Below are 20,018 nucleotides of genomic sequence, written 5' to 3' on the forward strand. Positions count from 1 at the left end.
GTCCTATTTTTGGTTTAAAACACTCCCTCCTGAAAGTGTAATCCATGTGGGGAGATGGGGAGTCATGCATCACTTTCTGGTTGGGCATGGAATGGAGGACAGTGAGGCTTATGGGGTTAAGAGGCAAAGCCTGGCACAGGATACCCAAGGGACAAGTGGGAGGGGGCCATAGATGTGCTTTAATCAACATTGTGGTGTTCATATTGGGGTTGTAGCTAACCATCAGTTTGCTGAATTCTGTTCTCTATTTTCATTTAGCTGCTATCACCAAAGTCACCCAGCAGCTTTGCTTTTGTGTCCTGACCGAGCTTGATGTAGCTGAAGAGAAAAAGGTTGAAAGGAAAACTGACTAGAGGCCAGAGGTGATGTCCCTTGAGGCCTGGAAGACCAGCCACAGCCACCAAAGTCCAGATGACAAGACTGTACAGGCCCAACTCTCTTGTTCTAAAGGATCCTGTGGGCCACATTATGTAAGGGGGCTCAGGGCCAATGGCCTGCTTTGGTGGTCAGTCTCATTGGGAGCAGACTCAGGGTCTGAGGCCAGCCTGAAGGTGGGAACTGTATAGAAAGTGGTGGTGGGAGGGCTTGGGGTCAGGGGAATAGTTGTTTAGTTTTGTTTCTGGTGAGTAGGTACAGCTTACCAAACACTTGGCAAGTTGCACTGGGGAAAAGGAAGTGCTAGGTTAATAGCTGTGGCTGGTGGTTCTGAATTTGATATTTGAGGTTTGAATCAGAGGTCTCTACAAAAGGGGCTGCTTTATGGCAAGTTTTCCTCTGACCAGGTCCAAGCATCTGACTGTAGAGGCCTAAAATGCTATCATTTCTTCCTGTGACTCAAAATCTTTCCCTGGAAAGACGGCTGTATTCCATTATTTATTGATATTATTTAATCCAGAACCCCAGTTCTAGCAAAGCATTGGTGTTCATTCATCTACCGAATGCCACAGGCTGATTGTGTTTAAAAATTCAAAGTTACTCCAAACTGAGTCCCTCTGCCCTTAGAGGTGTCTCTGTGTGGTGGTGGATCAGACTCAGACCACAGATTTTTTGGTTTTAGCACATTCTTCTGTTGAGTCTTAGCTGCAAAGGTGAACTTTAAAGATTTTTTTAAACTCATGTATCAATTACACGTTAGTCAATAGGTCACAGATTACAAGCACCTGGCTCAAATCAGCAAGGACAAATGAACAAATTCATGAGTCAGAAGTCTGGTAATACTGCTATTTTGAAGGATAATCCTTTATTTTACTTGAGACCTTAGGTCTTTGTTCTAGATGATAGAAGGTAAATTTCTGGGTTTCTGGTATGAACTTTAAGAGGACATGAACTGTTCTAGAATTCAAGTGGATTACCTGAATTCTCTCAGCTGTCAATGGCTTAGAGACCATCTCATGGACCCAAGCCACCAAATAGCTTGTTTCTTTCTGTAAGGGCCGGTGTGAGGGATGCTGTGCAGACCCACACAAGCCCACCTTGGTGCTAGAAGTGGTCATTTCCCTTTTCTGAAAACCTCACATCACGCTGCATGCTCCTCTTCTATCCCCAACACTGGGCTCTGTTTACACTCCGAGCTGTCTTGGTGTGGATCATCGGGATAGTGCATACCTGTCCTGTCTGCCTCCGCTTGCTGGAGGTTTGGTGGGCCTGCAGTCTCAGGAAGAGCTTGGTACTTGTGTGGACCTCTATTTTCTCCCTGTGGAGATAAGTGAAGACTTAGGGGGGAAAAAGCTGCTTCATCCTCAAATCTGGCTCCTCAGCAGACTGCGTGATTGGAAGCAACTAATTCTGGTGCTCAGGCTGTGCTTTAGCATCCAGGTCAGGCCAGAGCAGATTTGGCCTAATGGATGTTCGTTCCCTCATGGACAGCCATGGTTGCGGTGGACTGTACAACTGTCCTGTGATGTGTCCAGACACTGTCATCCTGGGTCCAGAGGAACCTGCAGACTTGGCTCATCCCCTGCCTGGACTTCTTATCCTTTGGTTTTAGAATTGGTCAATTGTAAAGACAAGAATGAGGCAATCTCCCTTCCTGATCATTCTTTTCCACCAAATGGCCCCAGTCGCAGTCAGGGGAATGGCCTTGGTCATACTTGCTCAATAAAGACAATCAGGGGAGCATGAGCACAGCTGTCTTCGGTTCAGGGCATGCATGGATGAGAAAATGAGAGGACATTCCTACTGTCATGGGTTGGGGCAATAGGGAGTCTGTGCAAAGGCTGACTTGCCTAGACTGTGTAAACTTGACTCCTGTCTGAGGCAAGATGGCACTTTTCCCAGGGATCCTCTGGAGCTAATCATTGAAGTGGTGTGTGCTTGTCTTGAGGATCCCTGACCAAGGTTTTAGCTTTCTCCACTGAAGTAAATGACCAGCTAGTCCCAAGAACTTGCTGCCCCCCACTGGCTCCTGGGGGAAGCATGGGCCTCACACCCTAAGTGACCCCATACAAGCTTAGTGAGCCATGTCATCCCCCTCTCATTACTGGATGGCACCTGCATTTTTCCCCTCTGTGCTGGATACAGACTTCACCCAGGAACCCATCTGTGGGAGGGAAGCCAGAGACTCCCTACAGCACTCAAGCTTTGTGGTGGAATTAAATTTCTGCAAGGTCTTTGTTGTTCATCTCCTTCAATCCTTCTCCTGGTGTGCTAATCCCTTTTGCAGTAGGTACAGTATGTGAGGTTGTCAGTCCTTTAATGTTGGCAAACCTTAATGAGTATAGAAACAGCAGTGAGCACATAATAATGGCACTGAGTAGTTTTTAATCCTTTGTTTCTATGCCTACAGGAGACTAAGATGACTAGTATTACACATGTAAATTGCTGCCTGTTACTTACAGCACTGAATTGTACCTTTGTGGATAGTTAGGATGGTAAACTAACATTTTGTTGGTTTTGTAGCCACAAGAGTACATACGGAATTTAATCACTTTGGCAGGTTTAACATAAATCTAGGAATATAGGAAAGACCCACAAAATGAACATAAAGTGAAAGAATGGGTGGAGGCAGGTTAGAAAAAGAGAGATACTTAAGAAATTACAAAAGATGTGGGTAGAAGACATCCCTGTGCAACTCATCTTTCCATGTGATGGGTGTTCGTGCCACAGGGCAAGAAGGCACATTTTGAATCAAAGGTTCTGTGTATTATTTTCCTAGACCTGTACTATCCGGTACAGTTAACTATTAGCTACATATAGCTAATTAAATTTAAAAATATTGATTCCTCAGTTGCACTAATCATAAATTTTAAGAGCTGAGCCACATATGGCTAGTGGCTACTATTGTACAGTACAGATATAGAATGTAATTGTGCATGAAGTTCTATGGGACAGTGTTCTCTTAGAAGAATAAATGCCAACTCAGAGCAAAGATGTGTGGTATGGAATGAAGTAGGGACAGAGTTTGCTTATAGGGAGTCCAAGTTCCGTTAATCACTTTTTGGTGAGTACTGTGCGTAGTTAACATTTCTCATTGGAAAGCTAAGTTCAGGATATGCTTTTCTTTTCCTCACTTGACTGAAGTCCTTAGTGTCTAAGGTCAATCCTGAAAGCTGTCTCACTAACCACCCCCCCCCCGCCCCCCCCCCCCCCCCCCCCCGCCCATTTTTGGTCGAGGGTGGGGATAGGAGATGGGAGGTACAGTGGGAAAACATGTAAAGCCATTCAGATTTAAAAGGTTTTTGAGGAGGGACAGCTGGGTGGCTCAGTTGGTCAAGCATCTGACTTCAGTTTAGGTCATAATCTCATCGTTAGTGAGTTCCAGCCCTGCGTCTGGCTCTATGATGACAGCTTGCAGCCTGGAGCCTGCTTTGGATTCTGTGTCTCCCCCTCTCTCTGGCCACCTCCACTCACCCTATGTCTCTCTCTCTCAAAAATGAATAAACATTTAAAAAATATTAAAAAAAAGGTTTTTGAGGAGTGTCTGGGTGGCTCAGTCCATTGAGCATCCAACTTTTGATTTTGGCTAAGATCATGATCCTAGGGTTGTGGGATCAAGCCAGCATTGGGCTCTGCGCTGATTGTGGAGACTGCTTAAGTTTCTCTCTCTTCCTCTGTTCCTCCCCCACTCACTCTCTCTAAAAAAATAAAAACTAAAAGATTTTCAAGGAATGACTTGCTCCTATTTTTAAAGTTAGTTTTTATTAAACATAAGAGTATCACATTCATACATATCCTGTTCTTTCTGGCACCACTGCCAAAGGAAGACAGCAGTCTTTACAACCATTATCAGAGTCAGGAAACAGGGTGGTAGAGACAGCTGTTAACTTAAAACCTCTCATAGCTCAAGCAGATTCTACTTCCATCTCTATGGCCACAACTGTCCAGTCTTTGCTGCTATAAGGGACCAACTATAGCCCTTCTAGATTCCATCAAAAGAAAGGCTTTTACTGGAGGCAGGTGGCCGGGTGGTATGAGAAAGCTAAATCTTAGTGCTGAGGAAACAGGAGGCTCTCCTCCACTTACTGGCCTTAGTGTAGGAGGAGAATGGGAAAATCCCCAGGCCAGGAAGCATCATTTTTACAGCATTTTTCCCCCCCAGACTATAGAGTCACTTTTGATTGAGGCAAAGGGGCCCTACTGTTACTGAAAAAGACACACTCCTTTAGCACAGGTTTTTACTGGTAGGAGGGTGCTGTTGGAGATGGGTTTTCCCTTCTACTTGTTAAGCTAAGAAACCCAAGGATGTTACTAGGGTGGCTGAAGCTACAGTTAGAGCCCTCAAGGGCCTGTGATAGAATCTCATGGGATCATCAGTCTGAATCCAGGTCATGGGGACTATCATAGCCAAATTCCTTCTGCACATCCAAAGGGTATTTGCTCCACATCTGTGGTCTGCTGCTGCCTCTTTCCTCTTCACTGAAGCTGTCGTATTCATCAGAGCCTAGAATGATAAAAGAAATGGGCTGTTTGAGTTTCTAGGTGGCCACGACAACCCTTTACCATCTCAAGAAGGTCTGGGTTTTTTGTTCTCTATTCTAAAATACTTGCTTAGTGAAGAGAAATTTGAATTTAAAAAAGCAGGGGAGGGCACCTGGGTGGTTTAGTCAGTTGAGCATCCTACTTCGGCTCAGTTCATGATCTCACGGTTTGTGAATTCGAGCCCCTTTGGTTTCTCTGTCCCCTTCCCCTGCCCTGCTTGTGCTCTCTCTCTCAAAAATAAACAAAAAAAAAGGCAACCCTGTTTCTCTACCACCTAAACCAAGTCCCTCAACACTGGAATATTTTTTCATTTCTCCCCCTAAGTATAGGATTTTTTTGTTGTTGTTGTTATAAGAGTTGTAGTCATACTGTAAATATAGTTTCATGTCTGCCCTTTTCAACATATCACAGGCACTTCCCCAAAAGAATATTCCATAGTTTAATTGTTCCTCCATTAACAGAGACCAAGAAGTTCTTTTTGTTGGCACAAAGAACATAATCACTGAAGGAACTTTATCATCAGAGTATCTCTCCTTCTTCCTTCCCCAGGGTACCATGCCTGTGTTGCAGCTTCCTCAAAATGGTATAAACACAGCAACTTCTTTGAGAAGTTATATAACTGATTTGTCAAAATCCTAGCTCTGCTCCTACTGGCAAACCTCTCCAATACTTTCCTGACTGAGCGAGAGAAGAGACACTGAGCTAGATGTTTCCCTTCATCCCAATCACTAAAGTTAGTGCAATACTGTTCTGGAGACAGGGTGAGGCTCAGTGAGCCATTAACTATGTCTCCAAGACCCATAGATAGGCCATGAAAGAACCAAGGGTTCGAACCCAGGCCTGACTGAGATTAAAACCCCAGTAGGCCCCCTGGAAACACTGGTCTTTGGGGCTCTTAGAGCTCCAATGGCTTGTGGGTGAGCTGCTGGGAATGGTAGAGAAGGAAAGCCAGTTAAGATGTAAGTGAACCGTGCTCACACCTCAGTCTTAGATCCCACCAGTCCCTTCCCATCCAACACTGCCACCCATGTACCTCTGGAATCTTCATCTCCATCACTGTTCTCCTCCTCTGGGTACTCATTGCGCCAGTTACTCTCACTATTCTCATCATCATCATCTTCATAAATGTCTTCTGGTTGCTGGTCATCATTCACCTGCACATCTCAACACAATCATGAGTATAAATCAAAACCTCTAAGGTTATAGGGGGGAAGCTATTAGCAGACCAACTTGGAGAGATCATTTAAAAACACTGTGTGAAAAGGGCGCCTGGGTGGCTTAGTCGGTTAAGTGTCCAACTTCAGCTCAGGTCATGATCTTACGGTGAGTTCGAGCCCCGTGTCGGGCTTTGTGCTGACAGCTCAGAGCCTGGAGCCTGCTTCAGATTCTATGTCTCCCTCTCTCTCTGCCCCTCCCCTGCTCATGCTCTTTCTTTCTCTGTCTCAAAAATAAATTAAAAAAAAAAAAAAAACATTAAAAAAATTAAGAGTGCTGTGTGAAAATGAGGCAGCCTAGGAGCTGCTTTGAATCTGCTGCACAAGAGGCTATAGTAACCTTAGGCTACAAGATAGTGACAACAGCCCTATTCCCCACTCAGAGTCCAGTTCCAGGCATTACAATCCTGATAAGATAGGATGAACTCCACCCGAAGGGAACACACCAGGCTGGGGAGGAGAGACAGCTCTGAGCAGGTGATGGCAGTGATCTTCAAACTTTAGGATAGCCAGGTGGGAGAGGGATTAAATGGATTATGGGTGATGCCAAAAATCAGAACCAAAACTTGAGTGTAAGGGCAGGAAGAGGAGCTATGCAATGGTCCAGGGTGGGTGCGTGACTGTGAGACTATGGTTGCAGTGTAGGTATGGGATAAATATGCCTTCCACCATTTTAGAATTTGTTTTAAGAATAATGATGTCTGGAGCGCCTGAATGGCTCAGTGGGTTATGTGTCCGACTCTTGATATTGGCTCAGGTCATGATCTCATGGTTGTGAGATCAAGCCCCACATCAGGCTCTGTACTGAGTATGGAGCTTTCTTGGGATTCTCTCTCTGCCTCTCCCCCGCTTGCACATTCTTACTCTCTCAAAATAAACAAACAATATCAACAAAAGAGTTGGAATGCCTGGGTGGCTTGGTTGAGTATCCAACTTTAGCTCAGGTCATGATCTCATGGTGCCATGATCTCATGGGCTTGATGCTGTCAGTGCAGAGCCTGCTTTGAATCCTCTGTCCCCACCCTTTCTGCCCCTCCCCCGCTGGTGGAAAAAAATAATAAGGATGTCAGGAGCACCTGCGTGGCTCAGTTAAGTGACTCTTGATTTTGGTTCAGGTCAAGATCTTGCGGTTCATGAGATCAAGCCCCATGGCAGGCTCTGTGTTGACGGTAAGGAGCCTGTGTGGGATTCTCTCTCTGTCCCTCCCCTGCTCATGTGCAGGGGCACGCCCTCTATCTCTCTCTCAAAGTAAACAAACTTAAGAAAAAACAAAACAGAATAATGATGTCAAGGGGCGCCTGGCTGGCTCAATCAGCAGAGCATGTGACTGCTGATCTTGGGGTCATGAGTGTGAGCCCCACGATGGATGTAGAGCTCACTAAGAAAAATAAATAAAGATGTCAAGATGTTAGTTTTCTTCTTCTTTTTAAAAAAAGAATTTTTTTTTTTAACATTTATTTATTTTTGAAAGACCGAGAGACAGAGCGTGAGCAGGGGAGGGGGAGGGGGAGGAGGAGGAGGAGGAGGAGGAGGAGGAAGAGGAGGAAGAGGAGGAAGAGGAGGAAGAGGAGGAGGGGAGGGGGAGGGAGAGGGAGGGAGAGGGAGAGGGAGAGAGAAACAGAATCCGAAGCAGGCTCCAGACTCTGAGTTGTCAGCACAGAGCCTGATGCAGGGCTCGAACCCACGACTGTGAGATCATGACCTGAGCCAAAGTCGGATGCTTAACTGACTGAGCCGCCCAGGTGCCCCAGGATGTTAGCTTTCTTAATCCAAGGATCCCCCCCTTTTAAGATATAATTTTAAAAAAAGCTTTTATTACCATTCATGGTTTTTTTTATTTTTTATTTATTTAAAAAAAAATTTTTTTTAACGTTTTATTTATTTTTGAGACAGAGAGAGACAGAGCATGAACGGGGGGGGGGGGGGTCAGAGAGAGGGAGACACAGAATATGAAACAGGCTCCAGGCTCTGAGCTGTCAGCACAGAGCCCGACGCGGGGCTCGAACTCACGGACCGTGAGATCATGACCTGAGCCGAAGTCAGCCGCTCAACCGACTGAGCCACCCAGGCGCCCCACCGTTCATGTTTAAGAATTTCTGGTTTATTTTCTCTTTAAGTCCCCATGTTTTTCCCCAAGGGTGGATGGTATAAATGTTAAAAATGATATTGCAAACCTTATAAAAGATGTATTAAGAGCAAACATTATCAATGTAGACCGTCATTCCCAAAATTTCTTGCACTAAACCCAGGTTCCCAGGAAGCATTTAGAATAAATGTTTCCATTTAAGCAAGAACAAGAAGAGGTAAGAACAACCTTGAACCCAGTGGATGCAAAGCATCCTGACCAGAGAATTGCTTAGGCTACCTCATGCCCCTCATCCTCATGGGTCCCCTTACCAGCTCCCACTCCTGGCTATAGGGCTGCACGGAGAGGATGTTCTCAATCCATCCTGGAGTGGCCATCTCCAAGTAGTAAATGTCATATACATAGTCATCCTTCTGTTCCTCCTGGTGCCCAATTCTTGGTCCATCCTCAGATACAGCCAACCGCTCACGGATCAACTCTATAGAATTGCAGAGGATCACATCTGGGTCAGAGATCTATAAAGAAATCAAGAGATAATACATACATGATCTAAACCATTGATGTTCCAAAAGGAGGAATCTAAGATTTGAGTGAAAGAAGCCTCTCTATAGTTGTCTATGTTAAATTCAAGATTCTTATTCCCATGTCCTACTAGTTTCTTCTTAATTAGCAATGAAATTAAAAACTCAATTATCTCTAAAAACTTAATGTGTAGTTTTTCTTTTGAAATAGATACTTATAGGCTCCTGTCCTTTTGTGCTTGGCTGACAGAAGAGAGCACATGGAAAGATGGGCCTGAGAAGAGGGCCAGCAGAGCTGGCTGGTCTTGTCCCCACGTCTTCTAAGCTCCTTCAGTATGATGTTCTCCCCTTAGGGATCTGCATTTTGTGTTACCTCCTACAGGGGTCTAAAGGCGATTCCTGGATTCATGACTACCACCACCTGGCTTGCCCACAATGATGTCCCACTTTTTTTTTTCAATAAATATTTTTTAAGTTTCTTTTTTAAATGTTTATTTTAGAGAAAGTGTGTGTGTGAGGCAGGGGATGGACAGAGAGAGAGGGAGACAGTGGATCTGAAGCGGGCTCTGCATTGACAGCAGAGAGCCTGATGTGGGGCACAAACTCATGAACTGTGAGATCATGACCTGAGCCAAAGTCAGACGCTTAAGTGACTGAGCCACCCAGGTGCCCTAATGATGTCCCTCCCACTTTTAATCACAAACCAGGAGTGAACTCCCCTATAATCCTACTGCTAGAAAGAATAGCTCAGGATAGATTGCCCCAGAATAGAACTTGCCCAGGGAAGAGGTACTCCAGGGCAACAGGCTGTGTCATCCAGAGTAGCATAGGTCAATTTGCAAACCCAGGGGGGCATGCTACAAATGACCCCTCTCAAAGGGTTCATCGGAGGAGGCTGTGTAGCTCAAACCAGATACCATATTGGGAGGAATGTTGCATAGCTAAGGCAGATAAAGGGAGACCAGACTTAGAAGATGAAGAGAATTAATTCTTTCTTGCTCCAAAGTCAAAAGGAACTAGAGATGTCACTTTTTGTGCAGGCTGTTGACCAACCTCAAAACTGTTCACAAGCAAAGTTGTGGCTCCCATTTATAAGCCCCCCACCCTTAGTCCAGCAAATCATGCAGCCATTAAAATATTTACAAAGACTAGCAAACAGAAAAATGCCATACTCTGAAGACAAGAAGCTGATTTTATACTCTGAAGACAATAAGCTGATTTTACTCCAATTACCTTTGTGATGGGGGTAAAATAGGTGATTTTTTCCCCTTTTTACTTTCCTGTATTTTTTCTTAAAAAAAAAAAAAAAAATTTTTTTTTTTTTTCAAATGTTTGTCTATTTTTGAGAGAGACAGAGAGCACAAGCCAGGGAGGTGCAGAGAGAGGAGACACAGAATCCAAAGCAGGCTCCAGGCTCTGAGCAGTCAGCACAGAGCCTGCCGTTGGTCTCAAATCCAGGAACCGTGAGATCATGATGACCTGAGCTGAAGTTAGTCATTTAACCAACTGAGCCACCCAGGCACCCCTCCTATATTTTTCCAAAATTTCTATAAGGAACATCTATCATTTTTATAAAAGAAAAATTATTCTTTAGTCTAGTCTATGTGTATGCTGGTATAAACATACATACTATCTTGCCAGTCTTCATGGTTATCACTTTAATGGTGCAGGCAGTTGTGTATGTCAATTTCTCAGTTTTTTAGCCTACATCTACAATGCTGCAATGAATGTGTTTCCTGCATGTGAAAAATGGGGATAAAACACCTACCTCATAGGGTTTGCATGAGAATTAAAGGAGTTAAATTAAAAGAAAACACAGTAAGGACTTAGCATAGTACTTAATGCACAGTAATTACTTAGTAAACCAAGAGTAGCTTTTGTTAAGACCATAGCTGTTTGCTTCTGAATTATTTCCCTAGGATAAATCCTGGGGTTGAGATCACTAGATAAAATGAACTGAACTTTTTCACTTTAAAAAGTATATATAGGGGCGCCTGGGTGGCTCAGTCGGTTGAGCGTCTGACTTTGGCTCAGGTCATGATCTCGCGGTTTGTGAGTTCGAGCCCCGTGTTGGGCTCTGTGCTGACAGCTCAGAGCTTGGAGCCTGCTTCAGATTGTCTCTCTCTCTCTCTCTCTGCCCCTCCCGCATTCACACTCTGTCTCTCTCTCTCCTTCAAAAATAAACATTAAAAAAAATAAAAATAAAAAAATAAATTGAAGTAGTTTTAAAATAGGTTCTAAGCTATTTTTAGGATTGCTGATAAATAAAGCCATGCTGTTTTCCAAAAGCCTTGCATCAACTGTAAGCACTACAATTGTGTACCATTTTAATCTAGCCTTGCCAGCAGTGCTATCAATCTTTCCCCTGCTAGTCTAGTAGACATAAAACCCCAAGTTTGCTTTCAGTTTAAATCCATTTTTAAAAAGATAATTACTATGGGCAAGCATTTTTTTAAACCTGTGATTAATTCTACAGCTGTGTTTTTGAAGAGCTGTTTAAAAGACAATCCTGAGGGGCGGTTAAGCATCTGGATTTTGGCTCAGGTCATGATCTCTTGGTCTGTGAGATTGAGCCCCCTGTTGGACTCTATACTCACAGCACAGAGCCTCCTTGGATTCTTTCTCCCTTTCTCTCTGCCCCTCCCCCACTTGCACTCCTCCCCTCTCTCCAAATAAATAAACATTAAAAAAATATTTATGGTACATATAAAAAAAGACATGAAGCATTTTTGTTTCGTAATAAATAAGGCGGTGGCCAATTACTACTCCTTAGTAGCTCTTTTTTTGAGATAAGCTATCAAGTCTGTCCTTTTCTCTGTCTTCTTAATGTCAGTGAAGATCATTTTTGTTCCAGGGATGTACTTTCTGCGATTATCTAAATCTCCATCAGTGTCACCTCTCCCCAGGGCTTCTTTGTTCTTGTTGGCATCTGTGTAAGAAAATCCAGGGGCCTGACCTATCTTGCACCCACTGGACCATGGAGATCTGGCTCAGTCTTGTGTTTGCCTTGCCTCTCGTTTCGACAGAATGGCACGGGGCATTCTTTTGGACGAAAATCTTGCCTTTCTCAACGTCACCCATTTTTAAATTGCTTTCTTCACATGGAGACTGAAGATGCCCACTGGCAAGCCGGATGTCCCGCTCTCTGATATGCAAACATTTTTGATGTGTTTAGTTTTTATTGCATTGTTGGGAAGTCTGTGTTCACATCCTTCATCAGCTTACATACTAGTTTTTCTTTTAAAATTGAATGAGCTCTTTGGTTGATTCAATTCCACCGAACGTTGGTTTACTTTTTAAGCTATTTGACTTATAACTCATAAATCAGTTTTCAATTAGTTTTGGTAAAAGATGTGGCTGTCATCATCATGCACAAATTGTTATCCAAGTATACCAGCATCATGATGAAATATTTTTTGCTTGATATATTTGGAATTAAAATTTCAGTTTTTAAACTTTAACTTTTAAAAGGAGTGAAGAGTGAAGTTTATTAAGTTTTTTTTAAGTTTACTTTGAGAGAGACGGAAAGAGAGTGCAAGCAGGGGAGGGACAGAGAGCAAGGGGGACAGAGGATCTGAAGCAGGCTCTATGCTGACAGCTGAGAGCCTGATGTGGGTATCAAACTCACGAACCATGAGATCATGACCTGAGCCAAAGTGAGAGGCTTAACCAACTGGGCCACCCAAGCGCCCCAAGTTTTTTTGTTAAATCAATGGGGGGTGAACCTTTTAGTTTGAGAGTTTTCTATTTCTATAGTCTGAATACAGGTAGCCTTTGTTTTTTGGAACTGAAGTACAAAACAAATTTAGTAAATCTAACAATGGAAAGAACACTGGATTAAATGTGAAGAGACTTGCATTCTAGACTTAAATCTGCCTCAAACTTGATTCGCTAGGGAGAACTAGTCCTTTAACCTTCCTTTGATGAGTTTTTCCATCTGTTTTATCTTTACATTGCTCAAAACCCTCCAGTAATTACCCAGCTAAGGGTGAAAGGCAATGTGTCCCTAAAAGCATCTTCAAGGGGCGCCTGGGTGGCTCAGTCGATTAAGCGACCGACTTCGGCTCAGGTCATGATCTCACGGTTTGTGAGTTTGAGCCCCGCGTTGGGCTCTGTGGTGGCAGCTCGGAGCCTGCTTTGGATCCTGTGTCTCCCTCTCTCTCTCCCCCACCCCCACTCACACTTTGTCTCTGTCTCTCTCAAAATTAAATAAACATTAAAAAAAAAATTTAAAAAAGTACCTTCAGGGTCGGGGTATCTGGGTGGCTCAGTCGGTTAAGTGTCCAACTCTTGATATCAGCTTAGGTCGTGATCTCGGGGTTCGTGGGTTTGAGCCCCACATAAAGTTCTATGCTGACACCTCAGAGCCTGGATGGAACCTGCTTTGGTTTCTGTGTCTCCCTCTCTCTCTCTCTGCCCCTCCCCTGCTCCCGCTCTCTCTCAAAAATGAACAAAAATTAAAAGTATCTTCAGGGTCTAACAGGAATCCTTTCCCAAATTCCTTATTATTCTCCCAGAGTTCACTGAGCTCCAGGCACACTGGTCTTGAAAACACCAAACTGCCTTTTCTTCACATATCCACAGTACTTTGCCATTCACCTCCTCCAAGTCCTCACTGAAATGTCATTTTCTGAGACCCTCTCTGTAATGGAACCAATCTTTTCCTGCCCCCCCTTCCCTGTACAGCCCTTATTAAATTTGCTTTCTGTTTCTCTCCTCTACCTGAATGTTAAATCCACAAAGCTATATCCACAGAACCTAAGAACAATGCCTGACACATAGTGGGCACTCAGTAAATACTGTTGAATGAATAACTTAATCTGTAAAAGGAGGTTATCTCGGCTGATAGATCATTCATTCATCAGTAGGGCGAAGCTGTGTGCCTCCTCTTGACTGTGTGCTAAGTGCCCAGACCCTGGCACTATCTGTCCGCGGGAAGGCCAGCGCTCTGCTCCCGGCGGCTACTCACTTTGGAGGAGACTGCGGCGGCGGCGGCGGTGGTCTCTGGGTCTCCTTCCTCGTGGACTAGGTCGAACAGCTGGAAGCTTCCGTCCTCGGTGGCTTCTGGGTTTCCCGGCACGTCTTCGGACTCTAGGCTACCCGACGGAATTCCTGAGGATCGGCGGCTAGAAATCACCCTGTAGCGGCCCTCCTGTCGGATCTCCCGAGCCGAAGCGCGGAGTTCTCGGCGGATACGCTGCTGGCTGCCCCGGGAAGGGCGCAGGGCGGCTCGAACGAGCTCCTGGACTGGCTCCTCCTGGGAGGTGGTAGGGAAGAGCAGCCGGGGTAAGCAGGCGGCTCGTCAAGGGGTCAGGGATACAATTTCCCCCCATTTGCGCCCTAAGATCCCCTTCAGACATCGGCTCCATCCCGCCCAATACCTGGGAGCGCACGGTGGCCACCAACTGGAAGACATTATTCTCTGGCTCTCTCTCCACATCCTCGGGAGGTGTCTTTTGGGCTACCGACTCGACGCCGCCCCTCCGCAGGCGCTTACAAGAGAGGACAAGAGCTTCGACAGCCTCTGCGCTACGCTTCCGCTTCACGCGAAGCACTGCAGTCCTCCCGGCCTCCATACTGGCTGTCGCGGAGGACTCTGGGAACCCGTGGGGTACGACGGGAGAGCCTTTAAGTTCCGCTTCCGGGCCTCGCTCCCAGCATTCTCAGCGGGCCCTGAGAGATCCCGCCCCCGTACGCCGGCTTCGGCGTGGTGGAGGTAGCGGCGGAAGTGAACGGAGCGGTTCCCGCTGAGGGTGAGGCGCATGGGTAGGTAGGGAAGGTGGGGTTGCAGTTAGAGTCCCGGGTGCCGCCATCATCCGGCCGTCAGCCCAGCGGCTTTGGCCGACGGGCCTGACGTGGGCTTTCTAGGCCACCGGGGTATGCGTCTCTCGAGGACCTTTCTAGAGTCTGCACTGGGCGGCGGTGGGGAGAGCCTGGGCCGGCAAGAAAACTGGGATACGGTTGGGCCCCGACTCTGTAGGGTGACCTCTACGGGGACCTGGATTGTAGTACTTGGCGTCTCCCTTCAGCTACAGAAATTCGAACCGCAATCATATGGAGCTCCAGCCATCACATCCTTAATTGACCCACGCTTCTCTGATTCAGGGAACTGCTGATGGGCTCGCTTTTCCCAGTCACTGTGTTCTGAGTAGTTGGAAACCAGTCCATTCACCACACGCTAGTCAGAAGGGTCTTGTAAAAGCGTACATCTGACGTGGACGTTTTTGTGCTTAAGACCTTGAGTGGTTTCCAGCGAGTGAGAACAATATCCAAACGCGTTTCCGAAGCTGGCATGGTCCAGTGTGATTTACAGTAGCCCACGCTTAATCTATCGTTCTCGATACTTTTGCTGGAAGTGCTTCAGTCATTCCGGCTTTTGTCAGTCTTGCTTATATACACAGGTCTTTTTTCCCTTAGGACTTTTTCTTGGAAAAGTAGGGGTAAGGTTTCCGGAAACATAAGCACTACTTTTCTCTCTTACCTTGTAGCATCTTAATTGCCACCTTCTTCAGAGTCTAACAATTAACCTTGTTAATTCTCTTTCATAGCACCCTGCCTGTTTCCTTTCTTGCACTCACATAGTTTGTGATTGTATATTTAGTCTCTCCCTTATTAGAATCTAATCCCTTGGAGGATAAAGAGCTCCTTTATTTTACTTATGGGAGTTCTCCAGTCCCTAACGCAGTGTCTGATATTGTATAAATTTTACTAAAATTTGAATGAATGAAGCAGCTATCTGCTCTGAAATCTGGTTGGTAATCCATTTAGGGCTTGGCATGGTGGTTTCCATTCCAGCCTTATAAACTATCATGTGAGTTCACAGGTCTTTTGAATGAGGAGGGGGTCAAAATAGCTCCTGAATCTGGAGTGTGAGGTCCTTTTGGGAGAGGACAAGTCATAATAATAAAAGGGATTTATTCATAGGAGATGTGTAGTACTCAAAGAGGTTACAGGACATGGTTCCCATCTGCAACCTTTATTTAAACTTATATGAAACTAGTAACTTCTCTAAGTTATGAAAAAACTATAGTCCTATTTATAGCCTAAGCAACAGCACAGACAAAAAGGAAATTCCATAGATTAGAGTTCTGTATTACACTCTTAACCTTTAAATAACTTCAGAATTGATCTCACATGGCCCACAGGATAAGGGTTTTAGGACTCTGCACTGTATGTACCTCACTGATATGTTTGACCTCTTGTTCAGTTTCACCTCAGTTAAACTGGTTTATTAACGGTACATGACTGTCTAAGTCTGATCTGGTGAAGTGCCCTCTCCCTCCCATGCCCATCTAAATCCTAGCCATCTTTTAAGCCTTCCCTGAACATTCAGCCAGATATGGTTATTTCTTTCTACTGTGGCATTTTTTGGACACACTTCTTTAAAGCACGTTACAGATTCTGATAGTTGGAGATACTCTTTAAAAAAATTAACATAGGAGAGGTTCACAGCTGATTGTGGCAAAACTTTTTAACCTGTAGGTTGCAACTCAGTTAAGTTGTGAAATCCGGCACCTAGGTGGCTCATTTGGTTAAGCTCAGGTCATGATCTCACGGTTCGTGCATTCAGGCCCTGCATCAGGCTGTGCGCTGACAGTGCAGAGCTTGCTTTGGATCCTCTGTGTCCCTCTCTCTCTGCCTTTCAAAAATAAACATTGAAAAATACTTCTCAAAGTAAAAAGTAAAATAAACATTGAAAAAATTGTGAAATCAGTTTAGTGGATCATGATCAATTTAAAAAGAAAAATCAGGGCACCTGGGTGGCTCAGTAGGTTGAGCGCCTGACTGTTGATTTCAGCTCAGGTCATGAGTTTGAGCCCTGCATCGGGCTCTGTGCTGACAGTGCAGAGCCTGCTTTGGATCCTCTGTCTCTGCCCCTTCCCCACACATGTGTTCTCTGTCTCTCTCAAATAAGTAAACTTAAAAAAAAGAAAAAAAAATACAGTAGAATGTATCAAAGGACTTTGCCCATAGAATGGCTAAACACTAGTGAAAGTTTGTATGTACGTGTGTGTGTTGTGTCTTTATGTAAAGTATATTTCTTTCTGGTGTTGCCAGAAAGTTTGGGAGCCACTAGAAGAGAGTGTGAGTAATACTGAGATTTTAGAAGTAGAGTTTCACTGAAGGACAAATTGACTACTTTGAACCAGACCACTGACTGCCTGAGTCTTTTAAGAAAAGATTTTTCCCCATCCTCTTTTATGAGAATTAAGTGTTTAGTCTAAATAACTTTGAGAGAAAGGCAATAACTCTGGTCAGTAAAATGCCTCAGGGATGTTTAGGGACCTATGGAGTAGGCATTTTTTCTAAGGTTTCCTGAAGATAGATCAGTGTTTAACAAGAAATGAAGGGGAGTGTAGAACACTTGAGGTTTTCTGAAGGTAGGAGGGAGGGTGCTGGTAGAGCCCATACCTGCTGACAGGTGCCTTCAGACTTTGAGCTGTGGTGTTTCTCTGTCAGAAATAGATCTCTGCAGAAATAGGGCATACAAGATGAATCTGGAGAATTTGAAGGATTTTTTAAGATGAAGAATTTTTTTAAATTTTATTTCTTTAATCTGCACCCAATGTGGAGCTTGAGCTCACAACCCCAAGATCAAGAGTTGCACACTCTTCCAACTGAGCCAGCCAGACATCTCTCGATGAAGAATTTTTAAAAATTACTTTTAGGGGCGCCTGGGTGGCTCAGTCGGTTAAGCGTCCGACTTCAGCTCAGGTCACGATCTCGCGGCCCATGAGTTCGAGCCCCGCGTCGGGCTCTGGGCTGATGGCTCAGAGCCTGGAGCCTGCTTCTGATTCTGTGTCTCCCTCTCTCTCTGCCCCTCCCCCGTTCATGCTCTCTGTCCCCAAAATAAATAAATGTTAAAAAAAATTAAAAGAAAATTACTTTTAAAATCAAATATTGAGTAGGTAACAAGTAATCATTATTAAAAATGGTAAGTCATAAAGGAGGACAGTATCATGAACATCTTTCTTCCCACCACCCAGTTTTATTTATTTTTTAATGTTTATTTTTGAGAGAGAGGAAGGGAAGGAGCCTGTGCAAGTTGGGGAGGGACATATAGGGGGACAGAGGATTCAAAGTGGGCTCTCTGCTTTCAGCACAGAATGCAGAGGCTTGAACTTACCTGACCCAAAGTTGGATGCTTAACCGACTGAGCCACCCAGGTGGCACTTCCCCATCCTGTTTAAGAAGAAACAGTACTATTACTTTGAAGCTCCCTGTATGGCCCTCCTTGATCCCAGCCTTTTCCCTTTCCTCTTAGGGGTAACCACTATCCTTGTTCCCTGCTATGCATTTTAGTGTGATCCCTGAAGAATATATTGTTCTTGGGGCACCTGGGTGGCTTAGTCGGTTGAGCCTCCGACTTCGGCTCAGATCATGATCTCAGGGTCTTTTTTTTTTTAATTTTTTTTTTTAATGTTTATTTTTGAGACAGAGAGAGACAGAGCATGAATGGGGGAGGGGCAGAGAGAGAGGGAGACACAGAATCGGAAGCAGGCTCCAGGCTCTGAGCCATCAGCCCAGAGCCCAACGTGGGGCTCGAACCCACGAACCGTGAGATCGTGACCTGAGCTGAAGTCGGACGCTCAACCGACTGAGCCACCCAGGCGCCCCTCAGGGTCTTTGAGTTCGAGCCCCGCATCGGGCTCTGTTCTGACAGCCTGCTTCAGATTGTGTCTCCCTCTCTCTCTGACCCTCCCCCATTCATGCTCTGTCTCTCTCTGTCTCAAAAATAAAAAAAATAAACATTAAAAAAATTTAAAAATATATTCTTGTTCGGCATAATTATAAATGTTATAAAAATGTAATCATTACGTATTCTGTGATTTGCTTATTTATTTTTGGCTCAACATGATATTTTTGGATTATCCACACTTATAGCTGTGATATATTTGTTTAGATGAAAGTTTTCCTAGTTTGCTTGAATTGCTCTTTGTATTTTTCCTTAAACTAAGTGTTTAAAAACTTTATTTTTGAGAGAGAGAGAGAGAGAGAGCAAGCAAGCAGGGAGGGGCAGAGAGAGAAAATCCCAAGCAGGCTCTGAGCTGTCAGCACAGAGCCCGATGTGGGGCTTGAACTCACACACCGTGAGATCATGACCTGAGTCAAAACCAAGAGTCGGACACTTAACTGACTGAGCCACCCAGGCACTAGTGTTTAAACTATTTAATATCCTGAGGCAGTATTGGTGGCACTCTTTTCCCATTACCCCAGCCTCTTTGTTTCTCCTTTCTGGTTAACCACCTGTTTCCTTTGCTTTATTTCTCTTCTCATCTGCCTTTACCTTGAGGCTGCGTCGAGTTGCACCTGTGAGGCTCATTTAACCTGAAATCCCTGGGGACTGCCAAAGTTTCCAGATAGCTTTTGATGTTTTTGATGTTACATGCTGAATGTAAAACCAAATAACTTGTGGGAAAGATTAAAATACTAATTTTTTTTTAAAGTTTATTTATTTCGAGAGAGAGAGAATTCCAAGCAGGCTCCATGCTGTCAGTGCAGAACCCAGCTTAGGCCTTGGACGCATCCACAAACCAGGAGAACGTGACCTGTGCTGAAGTCAAACACTTAACCAACTGAGCCACCCAGGTGCCCCTAAAATACCGATTAACAAATAATTTCATTGGCTTTGATGCTTTTGTCCATTTTATGATTTTTTTCCTTTTTTTTTTGTCTTTAAAATTATTTTCCTCTACATTTTGGGCATTATGATGTGAATAGATTTCTGATGATTAGACCTGTCCACAAGAAGTGAGCTGGCAAGGCTGCTTTTCTGTGGTGAAACTGAGAAGCTGATTGGCACCATGAAGGTCTTCTGCGGGCGGGCCAATCCAACCACTGGCTCTGTGGAGTGGCTGGAAGAGGATGAGCACTATGATTACCACCAGGAGATTGCAAGGTAACAAGGGCGTGTTCACTATTGGTTGCAGCTGGGTGGGGACACTGGCTCTCAAAGTAGGAGCCCTAGAATCCTGTCCAAATGTGGAATAAGCTTTACCCAGTGCTTCTGATCAGGGCAGATGTTGGTCATGAGCAGGTCTGCTCAGCCAGGTAGGTTTGTGTGGGAATTAGGCAAAGTCATTTCTGTGTAGAGAGTCACATATCATGTAACAGCTTTATCAGAGTCTCAGAGGATCTGTCTAGTGGAGCAGAGAGGACCCACCTCAGTAGTACTAGTGATAATTGAAGAGTTTATGAAATTCATTCATTGTGTCACTGAAATGGAGACACATTTATCATATAGTTAAATTCTTTTGAATGGAAAATGTGAAAAATGCA

At 44.6% G+C, this 20,018-nt stretch overlaps 3 protein-coding genes and 1 pseudogene across 20 annotated transcripts in view; 2 read left to right on the plus strand and 2 right to left on the minus strand.

Moving 5' to 3' along the window:
- Positions 1-3,008, plus strand: part of SLC7A6 (solute carrier family 7 member 6) — a 35,938-nt gene extending 32,930 nt beyond the window's left edge. For all 5 annotated transcript variants that reach the window (XM_042968700.1, XM_042968699.1, XM_042968702.1 and 2 more), the window contains one exon: positions 259-3,008. In XM_042968700.1, the coding sequence (XP_042824634.1) occupies positions 259-353 (95 nt within the window). In that variant the 3' untranslated portion in view covers positions 354-3,008. The remainder of the gene's footprint in view (positions 1-258) is intronic.
- Positions 3,009-4,117: 1,109 nt separating this feature from the next.
- Positions 4,118-14,350, minus strand: SLC7A6OS (solute carrier family 7 member 6 opposite strand). Its single transcript, XM_007090337.3, has 5 exons — positions 14,120-14,350; positions 13,708-13,995; positions 8,529-8,732; positions 5,951-6,071; positions 4,118-4,879 (listed from the first exon to the last, which is right to left on the minus strand). Exons 1-5 carry the CDS (start codon positions 14,312-14,314, stop codon positions 4,749-4,751), a joined length of 939 nt encoding a protein of 312 aa, XP_007090399.1. The 5' UTR covers positions 14,315-14,350; the 3' UTR covers positions 4,118-4,748.
- LOC102950400 lies at positions 11,414-12,150 on the minus strand (annotated as a pseudogene).
- A 54-nt stretch (positions 14,351-14,404) lies between the features above and the next one.
- PRMT7 (protein arginine methyltransferase 7) overlaps positions 14,405-20,018 on the plus strand; it is a 46,290-nt gene continuing 40,676 nt past the window's right edge. For 10 of the 14 annotated variants that reach the window (XM_015541129.2, XM_015541130.2, XM_042970573.1 and 7 more), the window contains exons 1-3: positions 14,418-14,504; positions 19,187-19,328; positions 19,461-19,638. In XM_015541129.2, coding sequence (XP_015396615.2) covers positions 19,544-19,638 — 95 coding nt within the window. In that variant the 5' untranslated portion in view covers positions 14,418-14,504; positions 19,187-19,328; positions 19,461-19,543. Of the gene's footprint in view, positions 14,505-19,186; positions 19,329-19,460; positions 19,639-20,018 lie in introns of those variants that run through there. The other 4 variants (XM_042970570.1, XM_042970569.1, XM_042970571.1 and 1 more) reach the window with 4 other exon arrangements.

Source organism: Panthera tigris, chromosome E2 (genome assembly GCF_018350195.1).
Source record: "Panthera tigris isolate Pti1 chromosome E2, P.tigris_Pti1_mat1.1, whole genome shotgun sequence".
NCBI classification, from domain to species: Eukaryota; Metazoa; Chordata; class Mammalia; order Carnivora; family Felidae; genus Panthera; species Panthera tigris.

Excerpts from the sequence above, each read along its gene's own strand:
- SLC7A6OS (XM_007090337.3), bottom strand. The coding sequence starts at position 14,314 with ATGGAGGCCGGGAGGACTGCAGTGCTTCGCGTGAAGCGGAAGCGTAGC. Across the intron at positions 8,733-13,707 it reads CCGCCGCAGTCTCCTCCAAA|ATCTCTGACCCAGATGTGAT; the intron begins GTGAGTAGCCGC and ends ATTTCTTTATAG. Across the intron at positions 6,072-8,528 it reads ATAGCCAGGAGTGGGAGCTG|GTGAATGATGACCAGCAACC; the intron begins GTAAGGGGACCC and ends TGAGATGTGCAG.